We start from the raw sequence: 19805 nt of genomic DNA on the forward strand, positions 1-19805 counted from the left end.
ATTGATCAATAAAAATAACTTAAGTCAGAATTTTTAGGTCCAAAAATAGATTTAGCCAGACCTGCAGCAGCCAGTTTTTATGCAGGAAAAATATTTTGTTCTTTTGAACTGTATTAATTCTAGACCGACCATAATGTATTTATAAGAAGTTAATTACAGTAAAGCATAAACACAGATCACAGGTAATTTTTTCATATATAATTAGCACAAAAGTGTGTCAAAAATCCGGAGCCAAAATGATAATCTTTCTCTGGCCGATCACTTTTGGAATCTCGCTTTTTAGTCTATTAAAAAGTAACAACACTCAAAAAAGAACCTCTGGGAAAAAACAGAGTTTGCTGCAAAACTGATTGTTGACAAAAAGAGCAGGGTCATTAGTCAAAGAATCAAAAGTGTCCCCAGAATGTTTCCCATAAGCACATGCTCCAACAGTGAAAAGAGACTCTTCTGGGCCCTCACTTATATACAGGGTGGGCCATTTATATGGATACACCGTAATAACATGGGAATGGTTGGTGATATTAAAGTCCTGTTTGCGGCACATTAGTATATGTGAGGGGGCAAACTCCTCAAGATGGGTGGTGACCATGGTGGCCATTTAGAAGTCGGCCATCTTGGATACAACTTTTGTTTTTTTTAATAGGAAGAGGGCCATGTGACACCATCCATCCATCCATCCATCCATTCGCTTCCGCTTATCCTTTTTCAGGGTCGCGGGGGGTGCTGGAGCCTATCCCAGCTGTCATAGGGCAAGAGGCGGGGTACACCCTGGACAGGTCGGCAGTCTCTCGCAGGGCCAACACACAGGGACAGACAACCTTTCGCACTCACATTCACTCGAACATTCACACCTAGTGGCAATTTGGATTGACCAATAAACCTATCCCCACAAGCTGCATGTCTTTGGACGGTGGGAGGAAGCCGGAGTACCCGGAGGGAACCCACGCAAACATGGGGAGAACATGCAAACTCCACACAGAAAGATGTGATGGTAGAATTGAACTCAGGACCTTCTTGCTGTGCGGCAACAGTGCTAACCACCGTGCCACCGTGCTGCCATGTGACACATCAAACTTACACACATCAAACTTATTGGTAATGTCACAAGAAAAACAATGGTGTGCTTGGTTTCAACATAACTTTATTCTTTCATGAGTTATTTACAAGTTTCTGAACACTTATAAACTGTGTTCAATGTGCTGCCCATTGTGTTGGATTGTCAATGCAACCCTACTTCTCCCTCTCTTCACACACTGATAGCAACACCGCAGGAGAAATGCCAGCACAGGCATCCAGTATCCGTAGTTTCAGGTGCTGCACATCTCGTATCTTCACACTATAGACAATTGGCTTCAGATGACCCCAAAGATAAAAGTCTAAGGGGGTCAGATCGGGAGACCTTGGGGGCCATTCAACTGGCCCACAACAACCAATCCACTTTCCAGGAAACTGTTCATCTAGGAATGCTCGGACCTGGCACCCATAATGTGGTGGTGCACCATCTTGCTGGAAAAACTCAGGGAACGTGCCAGCTTCAGTACATAAAGAGGGAATCACATCATCATGTAGCAATTTCAAATATCCAGTGGCCTTGAGGTTTCCATTGATGAAGAATGGACCCACTATCATTGTACCCCATATACCACACCAAACCTTTTGTTGGTCCAACAGTCTTGGAGGGATCCATCCAATGTGGGTTAGTGTCAGACCTATAGCGGTGGTTTTGTTTGTTAACTTCACCATTCACATAACAGTTTGCCTCATCACTGAACAAAATCTTCTGTGTGAACTGAGGGTCCTGTTCCAATTTTTGTTTTGCCCATTCTGCAAATTCTATGCGCCGATCTGGGTCATCCTCGTTAAGATGCTGCAGTAGCTGGAGTTTATCCGCCGAAGGGATGTTCGACTAATGCCACTCTCCAGTGACATGCGGCGAGTGCTACGCTGTGGGCTCTTGCTGAATGAAGCTAGGACAGCCACTGATGTTTCTTGATTAGTGACAGTTTTCTTGCATCAACATTTTGGCAAATCCAACACTGAACCAGTTTCACGAAACTTAGCAAGCAGTTTTCTAACTGTAGCATGGGAGATGGGTGGTCTGGTAGGGTGTCTTGCATTGAAATCTGCTGCAATGGCCCGGTTACTGCGTTCACCAGATATCAAAACAATTTCGATCCGCTCCTCACGTGTTAACCTCTTCGACATGTTAATGGCTGTGAACAAAGAGAAACTTGTAAATAACTCTTAAAAGAATAAAGTTATGTTGAAACCAAGCACACCATTGTTTTTCTTGTGACATTACCAATAAGTTTGATGTGTCACATGGCCCTCTTCCTATTGAAAAAACAAAAGTTGTATCCAAGATGGCCGACTTCTAAATGGCCACCATGGTCACCACCCATCTTGAGGAGTTTGCCCCCTCACATATACTAATGTGCCACAAACAGGACTTTAATATCACCAACCATTCCCATTTTATTATGGTGTATCCATATAAATGGCCCACCCTGTAGAGCAAAGAGCCACCGACTCTTGTCTTTGTTATTTAAAGTAAAAATCATGTCATGTATCACAAGCATACACAATATACAAGGATCGATATGCTGGCTACACCATGAATCGTCACTCATATGGCAAACATATCAGGCACAGCTTGACCTTTCCAGCATGCCTGCTACACAACACATCCCATCTACTCCCACTGTGTTCTGCCTGCTGACTGTATGACAGCATACTGTGGCAGTGCCAGCATGTAAGCATAGCCATGAGGTCAAATAGAGTTTAATTCTCAATAGTTACACAGAGTTCAGTTAGTCTATTTTTATTGTGTAACTAGACAATAAAAATGTTTTTCCACACAGGTTTCATGTAGCATAGATCATCCGAGAAGCTTCTTCAGTTCTAAGGTCAAATGGTGGGGACCTTAGAACTGAAGAAGCTTCTCGGATGAGAGGCGAAACGTCTTCAAGCAACTTAAAGAAGTCCAGACACTTTTCTTTGCAATCTCCTTTGACTACGATGACCTGGATGACTGAGAACCTTCACAGACATTCTCTTTTATTCCGAGTTGGATGTGATTTGCTTCATTTACCATCTCATTTGTCACTGGAATCAGCTCAAACATTTTCACTAGCATGGAAATGTAAAAGCCCCAAATGCATAATCAGGCATACTTCATGTGCAGCATTCCCAGATTCATTTACATCCTTCAAATACCAGATTGTCACAGCAATCAGACTTGCTCAATATTGCTGTTTGTCACATAGCCATAACAAGGATAATCACTCACTTTGAAATTTTCCAGTAAATTTCACCTTCAGTTGTTTCACCCCCAGCGAACCATAATCATTAGCTTGATTACTGGACATCCAGGGAAAAAAATGAAGTCACCGCCAATTAATGCCACTGCCAATAACTCAATCACGCCAGCATGTTAGATGGTGCAAGTAGCCAAACAAATATTGCCCATAAATATGCAGTTGTCTTCCAACTCTGCCAAAGCAATCATTCTGCATCATTAAATTTCACTTTGCTGAGAGTAATGTCAGCATTAACCCAACAGCCAGTAGATCTTAAGTGGGAGATATGAGTTATTATCAGTTATTTATATTGTTTTACATTTTCTAAGCTTGTTAAATTAAATGGGGCTTTGAAAGGACAGAACTAGTTAAATGGACATATGGCTTTCTGTTTCTGGATAGGAACAAACCTTGCTGTACACGCACAAAAAATAAAATCTGACAAATCTGCATAACAGCCTGTAGTTAAATAAAAGAACCAGAAGGGCCTGAAAACAAGTTGTCATGTGCAGTACTGTGAAAAACTAAGGACACTTCTATAGCTTGTAGAACCATCTTTGATGCAGGAATTTTCTGTATGACTGTCGGTCACTCACGTCATTGCTTTGACCCACTCTTATTTACAAGGTTGCTTTAGTTCATTGAGATTCGCAGGTATTGTTTATGCAAACTAGGGCTGGGTATCGTCACTGATTTCTAGAATCGTTTCGATTCCGATTCACAAGGTCCCGAATCAATTCGATCTACGATTCGATTCAAGTCGATTTGAATCGGGGAAATTTTGCCTCAGACAGTCAGAAATATTATAATTCAGATCATGCATCAGTACATGTCCATATTTTTATATCTATAAAAATAAAGCTGACACTTGCGAGACTTTATCAAAGGTGTAAGCATCACAGCAGATGCCTGTGTCAAAGTAACTGAGGATAAAACACAAAAAAACACGAAGGTGATTTTCCTGGCCTGGGATTCAAAAAAAAAATATTCTGTAGTAGATCAACAACGAAAGAAAACCATTAATCAACATCTGAACATTACCTGATGCTGCTGAAGTGAAGCAGAGCAAAGTTACAGAGGTAGTTTTTAGTTTTTTGCCAAATATCATGCTGTGCGTGATAGCTAGACATCGCTACGTTGATCTCATTAGTGGAAAGGACATTGTTTAAAGAGGGTTTTTTTTAAGGTTTCTTTAGATGCAACTCTATAAAGCTGTTGTGCCACTTTGTGGAACGATTACTAGTGGAAGACCTAGCATTACCAAGAGAAAGCTAACCACAAAAGATTAAGCAAATTGGAGGCGTTTTGTGTCTGCAAAAAAGAGCTCTAATTAGATTGCAGTGCAAATAATTGCATAAATTGTAATTTATTTTTATTATTTTTTTAAATTATTTGATTTATTAAAATCAGTTCGGTAATATATATATATTCCTGGAAGGATTTTATAAATTTTATTTCTACAGAAGAAAGTTGAAAGTGGGGAGTTTATTCAACAACATTGTTATAAGACCATGAACCAATGAATCTGTATTATATTGAAGCTGTAAAAAATTTTAATTGGTATATGCTGAGTTTTAAGTATAACTAATAATCTGATATGCATAGAAATCTGTTGGGTCCATGAAAAACTGTTTTTTAAGGCTTGAAAAGTCGATTCCCACCTTCATAGTGGTCGCAGCAGATGGCTGGCCGTCCCTGAGCATGAGGTCTCTTCCTGTTAAAAGGGAGTTTTTCCTTCCCAATGTCACCAAGTGCTTGTTCAAAGGAAGCTGTTTGATTGCTGGGGTTTTCTCAGTATTGTTCTAGGGTCTCTCATTTTGCACTAGATGAATTAAATTGAATTAAATTGAATTTGCTTTGCGTATGTGAATCTTAAATAGGATCTGTGAGACTCTCCTTTCTCTCACAATAGAGTCCTGTCTTTCACTTTAGTGACTATATTGTTGTAGGACAGCCATGTCTCCTAATGCACGTTTATGGAGGCTGCAGGTCTGTCCGCAACTAAAATATTTAGGAATTTTCAGACAAATATCAAATGGATGCATATTTATTTCCCACAGGCTCCTCTTGACTGGGTCTTTGCCCCCACTGTGCCCACTTGAATTCCTGGAAACACTTTTCTCTGTACCATCTTCTTTCTTTAAATGAGACACACTTAGGGTTTTTCTGACAGCTAGGATGGGTGACTAAAATGTAAGCACAATTACTTTGCAAAGGCCAAGAGTTTGTGTTATCCTATTCGAAAAGAATGTATGTTATTCCTATTTTTTTTTTTACCATTTAATAAGTTTAACAAATTTATACTATGTTCAAGTAGAAGAAACCTCTATTAACAATTGAGTGTAAACATTTTTTCTTTCTTCACTTTGCTGCATTTTCTTTTGGTTCTTTATGAAGAATAAATCTGAGGGTTTCCAAAAAAATCTCTTCTGAAAAATACCCTACATGCTGCCTCTGAGGCCACAACCTTGATTAACCTTTTTTCTAATTAAACATCTTTATCTTTATTGTAGTTTGCCATGTATTTAGTTTTCATTTGAGCCTAGTAGTTTATCATGCAGTGTGTGAACATATGCACAAGCAGAGTGTGGAATTCCCATGGAGTGTAAATTAAGTTTATTAGCTTCTTTATTTAGGAAAGTAGAGAGTCCCATTTTTTGCATGTGTCTCTGTTTCCATTTGTGATGCGCTACAATCCACACAGCCTAAATGCAGCCACCTCACAGCACTGCACACACACCTCTATTTAAAAATCATGTGTTGTCACTAACAGCTCTGATGTGGGGAACGATGCAAAAAAAGAGGCTGACGGTGAGCATTAGTCACTGTAATGACTGCAAACTCTGTTCATGAGGTTTTAATTACTTTGCCTGATACAGGTGAGGAGGGACACTGGGCATTCATTTTTATACATCATCAGTGGCATTTCATTACAAACATGTAACCTGCCAGATGGTGTTCAGCAGAACATTTCAGGGGATGCTTTAGAGCTGGGGTATCAAACTCATTTTACATTATGGGCCCCATACAGCCCACTTTGATCTCAAGTGGGCTGCACCAGCTAAAGTCCCTTTTCTGTCAGTATAGAGAAGTTTATTTGTACATTTAATCCTGAAGATTAATATTTTCTTAATATAAGGAAAATACATGCAAAAGTATGTTTCTGTAATACATGATTTGGGCTTAAATTATTAGAAGTGAATGTGTAAAATTACAGAAGCAGTTCTGGTAACTCCAGACTGTCCTGTAAGTATAAAACTGAAAGTTTATATTTTTTTAACAAATTTTGTTTCAACGATTGTAAAAACTCTGTTTATCTATTATTTACTCACTTTGTTATAGTAGGACTGCTATGGTCATGAGAGAAGTCTTTTTTAGTAAGAAGAGATTTAAAATTTATGAAAATAAAGTTAGAAATCCAAAATTTATGCCATCCTTCACATTCTCCAAAGCACTCCAGCTAGCTGGGTTGGAGTCTTTGTTGGGCCAATTCTGGCCCCAGGGCCTTATGTTTGACAACCCTGCTTTAGACAATTCAATGGTCTAAACTCCTGTAATTTTTCTTGTCTTACAGCACATATTTACCTGTGATGTCCAGGATAAAGGCAAATAAAGATAAGGTGAGTTATGACTTTATTACAGCATCAGTAGGCGCCTTTGTTTCAAGAGGAAAATGGGTAAATGACTTTTAAAGAGGGTTCACTGTTGGAGATTCACTTAAAAACAAACTGCTCACCTGGATAGTGTTTTAATAGAAACAGCTACACTGAAGCCAACTGAGTTATTCTTATGCATCAGTGTGATATAAAAGGAAAAACAGAAGAGCAATTCTCCCTCAGCCAAGTGAGAATCTCAATGACGACGTGATCAGACTGCCAGTAAGAACATGCTTGAAGGCCAGATGAGTCATCCTTCACCAAGTTCTCAACAAGTAGATGAGTGCATGGGTGAACATGTAAGAGTAACGCATTAAGAAAATTTCCACGCATTAAACAACATAGTTCCAAAACCAATAATTTATTTGGAACATACAACAGCACAGGAGAGCCTGTGGAGTGGTTATGAACCCTCCCGCTAATGTAGCAAGGCTTGCGAGCTTGTCGAGAGCTGCACTCTGATAGTTTCCACTTCAAGCATACCACATCAATTTGGCCGTCTATTAAAGACGCAGAATTTTTCATGTTCACATGTTCAACCCTTACACCAGCTTCCCAGCATTCACCTCTAGGCTCCTGGGGAATTTTTACTCATCTCTCCCAAATTTGTATCTGTATCATATTTGCAGGGGCTGATGAGCTCTGAGACTTGATGCCAAACTCATAACTGTATTCAGCTGTTGTAATGAATAAGTCATTCCAGATGTGAAATGTCTGCCCGAAATATAATGAATGTAGGCTACAGCAGCGGCCCTTATTTCCCTTCACGCCGGTGATCAGTCATCGGTCACTCTGTAGCGTGTTGAGGTTTGCGTTGTAATTTCAGTCCCTCTTGCAATGCAAGTGTTACTTTCAGCTCTTGTTTGTGACCTCCTTGTTCAAAGGAGAGTGATTTTGTCATTTTTTAACTCCTTTATATATATTTTTAACCATTTGTGAGACAACATGTTGAATTTCTTGGCATTAGCAACAGTAATGCCAAGTGTATCACATTTGATACATGAGTTTTTGAGGCCTCTGCGTCATCATTGTGATTGTTTTTAACCATAACTTTAATTCCCTTATATGTTTTTGTTGATTTAAGATAAACTAACTGTGAGCAGTAAATTGCACAGAAATGCCAGATGTAGCAAAAGTTATACAAACTAAAACTTATAGATGCAAATTTATTTGAATTTTCTGGCAGTTGTTTCATGGTTCAGGCTTTAAAGGCTTTAGAAAATGATCAGGACGATTAGAATGCATAAATATTTTATAATAAAAGTACTGACATTGAAATGTTTGTGCCATATTTTAGTATGACTTGAACTGCGTATAAAGTAAAGGTGCAATCGGTTATGTTTTTTGTTCACTTCACAAAATTAGACTGCCGTTGTGAGAACCCCAGCAGGGTTAGAGTCACTGCAAATCCATACAAAGTTTTGAGTGAGTACTTGAATTTTTATGAAATGCACTGAATCATTTCTATCCTGATGTGAACGTGTCACAGACCCTGGGTTTTTGGCATTTACTGTTTGATTTCCTATATTTAGTGTTCTGAGTCTTTGGGTTTCATTTTCTATTTAACAATATTTTCCTTGTAGCCTCAGTTTTATATTTATGTTTTCTTACCTTTAGTTTTCTGATCTAGTCTTCTTTGATCATAGTTATGTTGTATAGATCACTTCCTTAGGTTTCAGGTTTTCTGCCTCTCTGGTGTTTCCCTGTAATTTGTTGTCAAATCTCCATCCCTGTGCCAGATGTTTCTTATTATACCTCCTGTTTTGTTTGGTAGTCTTTTGCTCCTGGTGCCTTATATTTCCGTCCGTCTGTGCCTTATTCCGTCTGTCCAGCCAACTGCTCCCTTTTCACCTGATTAGGCCTTTGTGTTTTTAATAGCTTCAGTTGCCCTTTGTGTTTGTCGCAATGTCTGTTTATCTCACTGTTGTTTGTTTTTATGTGTTTGACTGTCATGTATTCTGTTTCTCTGAATTTTTGGACAGTTTTCCACCATTAAAGGTGAGCCTTTAGTTAAACCTGCCTGCCTGTAGAGTTTCTGCCTGCTTGTAAAGCTTTTGGGTCCAAAGTCCTTCAAACTATAACAGAATGGCTCCAATGATGACAGTGCACTCATCCACTGGTCAGAAAGGGTCATGGAGTGGTTTATTGTGTATGAAAATTATGTGAATCACATGCGGTGGTCTTCACTGCAATCATAGCAGAAGTTCAGTGCTTTGAGGTAATTGCACACTTCCCGATTGCATATTCTTTTTAAATAATCGTCACATTTAAAAGATTCAGCCCATCAAACAAATTACAATATTATTCAACTATAGCTTGTCAAAAAATAGAATGCAGTGTTTCACCCTCAGCTGTGAAAGGCTGATGGGTTATTGCCATTACATGATCGGCTGCCTTGGCATCAGAGTTTTTAAATGCAAAAACGAGCGAATGAGGTGAGGTAGGATTTTGAAATTGAAACCATAGGTGCATCTTCTTAAAATTTAGGACGAGTTTGAATCTCAGTGACATAAACTTAAAGGATAAGGTCAGAGGTCAGGTTTTCTGAAAATCTTGTGAATGCGATAACTCAACATTGAAGCGATGTAGGATTTTGAAATTGAAACCATAGGTGCATCTGTTGGAAGCTGATGGGTAGCACTTGCAGCCACCAGTATTTTTTAATGATGATTTTATTTATTAGGGGGAAAAAATATCCAAACCTACCTGGAAGATGTAATTTCACAAGGTAAATGTCACAAGTCAAAATCCAGGCTTCATTACTTCCAGATATGTTAAATCAAGAAATAATTTAAGTCTGATAAAGTAAACTAGGCTAAAAGATCTAAAAACTAACTATGACATGATATAAAGAAGCAGGTGAGAAACAAAGTCATGGAAAGAGTTAAAAGGTCATTTCTCATGGCTTAGGACTCCAGTGAACCACAAATGAGAAAACCTGGTGGAACGCTGGCGAACCTTAACAGGAGTGGCCAGCCTACGAAAATTACTCCAACATTACATTAATGACTAATCCAGATGTCCACAAAAGAACCCAGAAAAAACATCTAAAGAACTGAGATTTCCAAGGTGAGAATCACTTCTGAGAAAAAAAACAACACAAAGGCTCATCTCACATTTCCAAAAAAAAACATCTTAATGAACTTTTGGAGAAATATTCTGTGGACTGACAAGACAAAAGTTGACCTTTTTGGAAAGTTTGAGTTCTCTTACATCTGGATTGAAAAGAATAGCATTTAATAAAAAGGAGATCATATCAACAGTCAAACATGGTGTTGATCGTGTGATGGTCTGAGGCTGTTTGCTGCTTCAAGACCTGGACAGCTTTCCAAATTGATGGATTCATGAATTCTGCTCTCCAGAAAAATCCTGACGGAGATTGTCCACCCTTCAGTTTGAGCTCTGAAGCTCATGGGCTTGATTATGCAGCAGGACAATGATCTGAAGAACACCAGCAAGTCATCTGCATGGCTCAAAAAACAAAAAACAAAATGAAGATTTAGGAGTGGCCTAGTCAAAGTCCAGACTTAAATCTGATTCAGATGATTAATTAAGACCTTATACAGGCCGCTCATGCACGAAAACTCTTTAGTATGACTGAATAAAGACTAACCTAAAAGGAAGAGTGCGACAAAAGACTGAAAAGACTCCTCGCAAACACTTCATTGTGGTTCTTGCTGCCAAGGGTGCCACAAGCATTTTTTAGTTTTAGGGGTCAAGTACTTTCACACCAGGCCATTAATAAATGAAAATCATCATTTAAAAAATGCTGTTTGGTTTTACTCTGTTATCTTTATCTAATACTAAAATTGTTTAATGATCTGAAATATTTAAAGTTGCAAATATGCACAGCACTGTATTAGAGGATCAGTGGCAATAAAAAAATATTTTAATGCAGTCAAGACAATTTCTAACAACTACAGCCACACGAGTGTAGCGTCGACCGAGTGTAGCATCACGCTAACAGGTCATGCCAGTTCTTTAAAAATATCTTTATAAAATCAAATAGAAGACACAAGTCCTGTTTTCAACTTGAAGTCAACGCTCTTTAATCACACAGATGATAGCAGGGTGTTTTTCAGTGGCTACTGACGTCAATTGATTCCATAATATTCAAGAGAAAAAAATTTTGTGTGTTGTGTGATCAAGGTGAAGTGGAGAGTGTATCTTATTTTCTTTTACACTTTACAAAGCATGATGTGGTAAGAGGGTTTATTTTCCTAGAAAGGGCACACAAAGCACATTCTGGGCACATCTTGGCTTTATTTTGTTGTCTCTAAGTTTATACCATTATCCACTTTTCTGAAGTGTACCATAAAGAATTCGATTTGGGGCCCAGCACAATCTGCTCTAGACCGAATATCTAAAAAGCAGTCTGCACTGGTGACTTACATTTCTTCATTTCCTGATTTTGATAAATGACAAAGGAGTAGAAATTCTTCTCACTCTTTTTCAGGTGTTGATTTACAGTCCAACATTTTTCAAATACGTCTACGAATCGTGGCTTGACAGTCATGGACGATATCCTTCGACCGGTTTCCTCAGTTTGCTGCTCGCTGTCCACATATGTGATGAGGTAAGGAGAACTACTCTAATAGGTAACATATGTGACTCCTCAGTCATTCCTGCCAACACCTCCATTTTTCATAAGTTTCTCCCATATTTCCCTGCCAATTCCTTATTTATTGTTTTTCCTTGGATAGTCCTCTAATTTGTGTGACCCTCAAACTTCATTATGAATAACTGTCATCCTGGTATCCATATTTTTGTGTGTTTATCTGATGTGTTCTAAGATGTCAGATTGTTTTAGAAATACAGTCCAAACACTGCAGATAATTTCAGCCTGCAGTGATGTCATACTCAATTACATCAAGGTAAAATGATAGAGTTGTGACCTGGCAAAGATTGAGGAACAGACACAGATAAAATATCCGCACATATCAAGAAATTGAGTATTTAATAAACCTAAAGTGAGCTATTTCAGACCTTCTTTGTTTTCATTTTGATCATTATGGCTTACAGGTAATGGAAATCAAAAATAAAATATTATTAGAATATATTATTTTGAGTTTAAGTAAATTAGTATTCAAGTATTAGAAACATCATGGATCTCCTGGTTTAGTTCAATACACACAATCACAATCGTGGGGAAGACTGCTGACTTGACAGCTGTCCAGATGACTATCATCAACACCCCACAGAAAGAGTGCAAACCACAGAAGGTCATTGCTGAAAAGCCTGGCTGTTTTCAAAGTGCTATATCAGGGCACATCAATGGAAAGTTAGAGATTTATGTTCAGTAGTCCAGTGTCCTCTTTTCAGTGGAGGACACTGGACTTAAGATGAGGACATTCAGCATTTCATTTGAAAGTCTGTCTGTCTCAAAGTCTGGAGTAAGAATGGAGAGGCACAGAATCTGAAAAGAATCCAAGCTTTATGGAGATGCCAATTTAATTTTCCAGCTGGACTTAGCACCTCCTCACACAGCCAGTACTGCTACAAAACGGTTTACTGTCAAGGTTGTTTTAGTGTGCTTGACTGATGAGCCAGCTTGCCTAACTTGAACCCCATAGAAAATTTATGACATATTGACAAGAGAAAGATGAGAAACTCCAGACCAAAAAAAAAAAAAGACCAATGGAAGAGCACTATAAAAGCAACCTGGGCTAATTCCTAACCAGTGCCACAAGCTGAGTGCCTCCATGCCAATGTGCTTTGATGTAGTAATTAAGAACTAAGTATACCCATAGAGAGTGTAGAAGAGAAACAGCTACCATAGATCAATTTAAAGCCTCGAGATAAACGTTTCTACCATCACTGGTAATCTGGCATATTTCCAGTGTGCCAACGCACTTTTGGGGCCGATCGACTGGTCTGAAGAGCCACTGCACACTGGCTGTACAATCACTGATAGCATCCCATTCGTTCCTTTCCATTACTGACACTGGATTGCACATTCAAATCTCTTAATGCGAGATTTGAATGTGCCCTCAGTGTGGAAGAACAAAACAATAAAAAGAATGAAGTTTTTTATTCAATATGACCCAAAATGAGTGACTGAGGACATAAACGCTGAAGTCTTTTTTTTAACCATTGCTATCACTATCTGGTAGCGTTCAGAAGTGCTTCTGCAAAGATGTTGACTAAACTTCCAATGTCAATATCGCCTTAATGAAATATTGTTCAAATTAAAGAAACACTTTCCTCCAGTTGCTGTAGTTGTTTCACTTGTAGAGACACATTTCTTGAAACATTTCACCCTTTTCTCATAACTCTAAAAACAAAACCCAATTCTCAAACTACATTCGCAAAACCGTTGATTCTTCTGGCAAAATCTAAAAACCCATCCAAACAGTTTTATCTGTGGTCAGAACCACACAATGGTCTGCTCATGCATACAGAGAGTAAAAATAAGAACAGAACTAAGCTTTCAGTACACCCTAGATGAAACAATGAAAAGCACAGTGTTCAGGGGATGTATCCCAGGCCTTTAAACCTCATATTGATGTCTTAGAAGTCTACAAAAATATGAAGCAAAAACAAAAATGGACAATGGCTGAGATATGTCTCCCTTCTTTAAAAAAAAAGAGAAATTATAGGTTGTGTTTAAATTCAGTTGCTCACCTGAAATTACTTTTCTTGACCTGGCTCCACCTCTTCTCCTCAGATTGTTTCCATTGCTTGTTGAATTGATCAGGCTTGTATTGGTTAAATGGCATCATTAGTGACAACAGCGAACTATTTTGTGTAGACAATGGGCTAGAACCAAATTTTCATCAAAATGAGCCATCATCTGATCTAGCCAAATTGAATTCAGTTTCTGTGTAACAGGCTGTGGGATGAGTGCATCCAGACCATCTACAAATTACAACAATTTCTCTTTTTAAATAAAAAAAAATAGGTAGTAGAAACAAAATTGTTTTCTAGTGTCACCAAAATCTCATCACATATCACTGGCCTCATGTGGTGATACTGCACAGTGTATTTCTGTAAAAAATCAATTTCAAAGTTTGCAAAATGCTTCCACAACTGGACTTGTGAAGCAAAGATCGCTCTGTTGATGATTAAAAAAAGGCATTTGGAGAACTTTGGAGATACTGCAAAGTATGTTATTATGCACTAAGAGCATCTGTGGTAGTTTCACTGTGATTAACCTTGTCTCTTACAGGTCAGTGTGTTTGGATTCGGTGCAGACCAGTATGGAAACTGGCACCACTACTGGGAGGAGAACCATTTGGCCGGAGCTTTCCGACACACAGGAGTCCACGATGGAGATTACGAATATAATGTCACCCTGCTGCTGGCAGACAAGCACAAAATCCGAATGTTTAAAGGCAGATGATACCGAGCCCATATGTGCAGCTGGATAACCACCAAATGAACCTCAGCAGCCTTTTAATGTTCGTTACCCACCAAAAGAAGAATTTTGTTTTCATTTTATTTCTTTATTTTACAGATTCCAAAGACATTTTCACTATTCTGCTCAGCCCAGTTTCCTGTCATTTACTGAAGTGGCTGTTTAACAAATGTCACTTCTATTGTCACACCAGGAGACGAGGACAGGCCATCCATAAGACAAAATCAGCACTGCCATGGGAGACCGAGCAGATAATAGTAGAAGGGAGACGAAGATGTATGTTAATAAGCATGTTATTATAAAAAGCTGAAGTTCTACTACATAGTATGTGTATAATCCATGTGTCGCTTTTCTATATACGGTAATGATGTCCAGCACTGTGGCCGCCAAAAGCTTTGTATGCTAATGATCAGACCAAGTGCCGTAATTACCGTTAATGTCATTCAATTGCCTCTGTTGCAAACTGTTTAAGTTTAAATTGATACCCAATAAATGTAAAAGCATTTAAAGCAAAACCCTACAGACCTAACATCAAAATGCATTTTCACAATATGGCATTGGTTTTTTACTTTGTAGTGATGGACATGCGAGAAATTCTGCTGTTTTTTGTCAGACCCACCAATTTTTTAATGTGCAACCTGCACTAAAAAGCGATTTATTAACTTGCTTTCCTGATTACAGCTGTAAAATAAAGTTTAATGACACTAAAGGGGTGCTTAAAATTGAACCCAAAATCTAGCCCCAAGAAATTATTTTACTACATTGGGACATTTACAGAAAACCCCCAGGACTACAGCCACATCTATGGGAAATACTTAAGTGTTCAGTCCAAATGTCAAACACTTTGTCATCCCTACATACTAAGTTTTGCAGTATAGTTTAAAAAATAACCATATTGTCAATGCTAGAGCAAAAATTAAGTCTCTATCAAAAAGAGTCTAAAAATGACTATGCACTTTGTTTTGCGTCTAATAAGCTTCAATAGTGCTATGTATTTCGAGCCAAATGTTAGCTGTCTAACCTGCTAAGCTATGATGGGGAACATGTTAAACATTCCTTCTGCTAATAATGCTAGCATTATCATAAAGAGCATTTTAGCATGCTAGTATTGAGCCCAAGTTCGCCTGTGTCTCAGAGCTGCTGGTATATGCAGTGTTTTAATTTTCCCACACTTAATCTTATTTTCTCCTTATTTTGTTGAAGATTTGTGGGCTGTAGTGTTTTTTGTGACACAAGTGTGTATCTCCTAGCAAGTCAGAATTAGCACGGTGACACTAAAAAAAATTAATAAGCTAGTTCCTTAGTTGTCACTCTCTGTGCTCGCTGCGCACTGAGGGTACAAATAAGACTTAGCTTTTTAATCTTATTCTTCTTATTTTGTTGGATATTTCTTGACTGTGATGGTTGAGAAGTAGACACACAAATCTGAGCTAGCACGCTGGTACTCATGGGCTACATTACAGTATCCACCTCCTCTATCCTTGGCTTTTTCAGATATGTCTCAGTCACATAGAGAACAATAGAATGACCACCTCCTTGTGACTAGGAAAAATCAGTCATTGTTTGTACTGACTTTTTTCACATTGGCGACTTATTTTAAATAGTTGGGACCAACAACTGGTTGCCTAAAGGTTAAGTGTGTAACAGTCAACAACTTGTAATTCAACAGCTTGCCACCAAAATTATATTCTCATTATGTCTTTATATATAAGCAAAGTTGCTGAGCGCCAATGTCATCTTGCAGTTAAATGACCGTAATGCAGCAACTACATTATTTGTGGAGGGATTTCTGAATTTTAAATCCATGGTTCTGGTTGGCAGTAGCAGTTAATGTAAATTTCTGTTTAATATGAATTTCTGTGGATACAGACAGCAATGAATTTGTATTTTTCACCAGTTTTACACAGTTGATCACCATATTAACAAAATCTGACCGCATTTAAACGCTAACTTGACCCCATTCAATTGCAAACTGATAGCAGACTAACTCCATCTTATTGCTGTTGCATTGCAATCCTTGAAGTCAGCAAGGATGAGAGTAGTCCCAGACCCAGTCTTTGTTTTCAAAGCAACTTCTTCAAAGGACACCAGTTCAGTCATTTTCATTTTCTCTAGTTGTAGTATCGAATTTTCTACCCACAGTTTAAGTGTTACATACCCAGTGTGTATTAGGAGAGATGACTGTAATGAAAAATCTCTTGAAATTTTCATGAATTATATGAATTATTTCCATCTCTTTGACAGAGGGCTGGCCTGAGCTACATATTCAGAGCACAGACATTACATTAGACAGGATGCAGCGTGTGCTTCAGCTGCTTTCACTAAAAATACCATAATGTGGCACCTTCCTGCGGCTTTATGTGGCGGTGTGGGCGTGTTAATATGTAAAATGTAACCGAAGTGAAACAGAAAATAATGTTTTATTGCTCTTATTTGTTCCCGTGATCACTTCTCTCTCTCTCTCTCTCTCTCTCTCTCTCACCACTAACCACTGTGGCTCTCTCTCGCTCTCTTGTTGAGCTGAGGTGAAGGGGGTCAGCTTTTGATGTTTTTCACAATTTCAGCACATTCTACATTTGAAATTGTAGAATACCAACACCAACTTAGTTTCTGTTCTAGACAGAAAGAAAGTTTGGTGCTTGGAATTTGTTTCTTTTATTAAATCTGCTGGGCCAAAAGGACTCTACTGGAGACCTGCAGCTACCTGTGGATTAAGAGTTGTGTTATAGCAAAGCAATCAATGAGATTGTGCCATTGGGTGTGATGGAAAAATGATAGAAAGGTTTTCAGTGTTTGCAGCGTAACACAAACAGCGGGTTCTTTGTCATCGATCATTAACACCTGACATACGAACCAGCCTATACAGGGGTGCCTTATCATTGAAATCAGTGATGTAGTATAAATTTTTTGATGTATTATGTGACACAGTTTGTAAATGAAAAGTATGTGTAAAGTGCCTTACAGTTAAAGTGTACTGTATTGTTGTGTAAATCTGACACTCATATGCTTGGTACACACAGTATAGCTGTCTCATTTATTGTCAGTAAGATGCCAACATGTTTTGCACTTTTTGATGAGGTGTCGCTCTGTTTTGTCCAGACTTTATTAGCTTGCTGATCACACTGAACTCTCACCTTCTTATTTTTACTCACAGACATCTGACCTGAAATGTTGTGCTTGTTCAGATGATGCAGGAGTTAGGCTTAGCTTCAGTAACAGGCTATGATTTGCTCTGTGTGCCTTGTAACAGATTAGAGACATTTGTATGGCCGGTGTCTTTTCTTCATTCCCGCACACACAGAGACAAACCACAATTTGGTTTTTCCTGTCACCATGAATTCATTCAGCTGCCACAGAAAACAACAGTGGTGTGAATGTGTCATACAGGGAGCAGGGAATACTGCCACCTAGTGGACAAAAACGTGGGTCAGCATTAACGTGTTTTGATTTGGTATTATATGATTCAGTATGAACTGGCACTTTTCAAACTGTATTCATTGTTTATCGTTTAAATAAACTGTAAGTAGTGCAGTTGTTTCAGTCTTCACACACACACTAGCTGTGAAGATGGATGTATGTAAGACTAAGACACAAAATAAAGGCTCCAATGAAAAGAATGGGTGACTTCATTTAGTTTTACAGAAAATTGTTAAACACACGGTCTGACACACATTAGGCTGGAAAATTCCTACAACAGCTCAGCTGGTTTCTTATATCTGTTCAAGCCTTTTTGTTTCCTTTGTATTCGTTTTTTTTTACTGATATCTTGTTGGAATTTGTTAGTGATTTATATCAAAGAAAGTTCAGTCATTTAGTGTAAGCCTAACTCAAACACAGTGAACAAAACATTTTAGTTATTTTTTTAGAAATCACAGACACCCTGTCCTCAAGGCTCAAAAAGAGAGGAGCAACATTTCTCTTGAGTGATACAGGTTATAAAACAAAAAACGGTCCTCTCCAGATGATGCCTTTTCAGGGAAGGTCTTGCTTAACCCAGAAGATATTCAACAGCACGGCTATTCCAGCAGCGTAGCTTTGTGGTTTAAAAAAAAAGAAGACCATGTGCAAAACTGGTGTGACTGCAGCCCAGGCCAGTCACCCACAGAAAACTACAGAAAACGGGCTCATGATTTTCTGAACCTTTACAGAGTATCAGCAGTGATGCGGCACAGATGCTTCAGACAAAAGTATTCAACCCTTCAATATTAAAAAAAGATCAGTTTTGCTGTTCTACATATTTGCTAGATTTGTTAATTAGAGTTAACATTAAAAAGTTTAAAATGTAAAAACAACCTGTGTCATGTGACTGACATTGACATGTGTCTTCTGTCTTCATCTTTCCATTGCTCCTTTTGAGGGTCCCATAACATCCTCCTCTGTCACACCAACCCTCTGCATGGCCTTCCTCTTTTCCTTCTGCCTGGCAGCTCCATTGCTACATCTTCAACACCCTTTATCCAATTCCACTTCCCTCCTGTGCACATGTCCAAAGCATCTCAGCCTTGCCTCTCTGATTTTGTCTAGTGGAGATGTCATTGTACAAGATTCTTGTCAACACACTCATGGCAAGGCATACTATATTAGCAAGAGCATGTCATACATATAAATCTATCTATCTATCTATCTATCTATCTATCTATCTATCTATCTATCTATCTATCTATCTATCTATCTATCTATCTATCTATCTATCTATCTATCTATCTATCTATCTATCTATCTATCTATCTATCTATCTATCTATCTATACATACATACATACATACATACATACATACATACATACATACATACATACATACATACATGTATAGTCTGATACAGTTCAAGTTCAGGTCATTGACACCGACTTGTGTGGAAGAGACAGATAATGAGAAGTTGAATTATTCAGTTGTTCAGCTATCTGTAGACTCCCACACAAATACAACTGGAGCTTTTTGCTGAAACGTGTAAAAAGGACAAGAAGGTTAATGATTTGTAAAATATTTCACAAATTCTGAGTAGGCTGAGTGCAAATTACACCAGATGGCCATGAGCTTGTATGTGGATGGGTCTACACAGATTTCACAGAAACATATCAGTCTGCAGCAGCTGAGACAAAGTTAGATGATTCACAGTTTGGGATTTGAAAAGAAATACACGGCATTTAATGTTCCTGATTAATCTTTCTCTTTTTAAGGATGTAATCACAAGCATGGTCGATGGTTAATCAGTCCTAATTGGTGAGGCGCTATTTACATGAATCCCCTTCACAGTTTGGTCAATAATAACTTTGCTTTTTCCTTCATGACCTATACAGCTAAAAGTCATTATTTCTTCTTTCTGCTCAGTACTGTTAAGGTTCAAAATTGAGGAGGGAGAGTACAAACCACCCTTGGTCCAGAAGCTCTTGGTCAAACAATGATTTTAATGAACACACACGTGTGGGAAGACAACTCTGTATGCCGACAGCAGTTGAGCTTCAACTTAATCAAAGCATGAACAGATATTTTA

The 19805-nt window shown here is 38.3% G+C and overlaps 1 protein-coding gene across 5 annotated transcripts in view; it reads left to right on the top strand.

Moving 5' to 3' along the window:
- Positions 1 to 17972, top strand: part of LOC146644282 (CMP-N-acetylneuraminate-beta-galactosamide-alpha-2,3-sialyltransferase 1-like) — a 101981-nt gene extending 84009 nt beyond the window's left edge. For 4 of the 5 annotated variants that reach the window (XM_085396204.1, XM_085396206.1, XM_085396203.1 and 1 more), the window contains 3 exons: positions 6874 to 6919; positions 11412 to 11531; positions 14124 to 17971. In XM_085396204.1, coding sequence (XP_085252330.1) covers positions 6874 to 6919; positions 11412 to 11531; positions 14124 to 14297 — 340 coding nt within the window. In that variant the 3' untranslated portion in view covers positions 14298 to 17971. Of the gene's footprint in view, positions 1 to 6873; positions 6920 to 11411; positions 11532 to 14123 lie in introns of all 5 variants that reach the window. The other variant, XM_085396207.1, reaches the window with a different exon arrangement.
- The last annotated feature ends 1833 nt before the right edge of the window (positions 17973 to 19805 follow it).

The sequence above is a fragment of the Rhamphochromis longiceps genome, linkage group LG22, assembly GCF_057381845.1.
Source record: "Rhamphochromis longiceps isolate RC_006_pf linkage group LG22, R_longiceps_female_GT1.1, whole genome shotgun sequence".
Classification (NCBI taxonomy): domain Eukaryota; kingdom Metazoa; phylum Chordata; class Actinopteri; order Cichliformes; family Cichlidae; genus Rhamphochromis; species Rhamphochromis longiceps.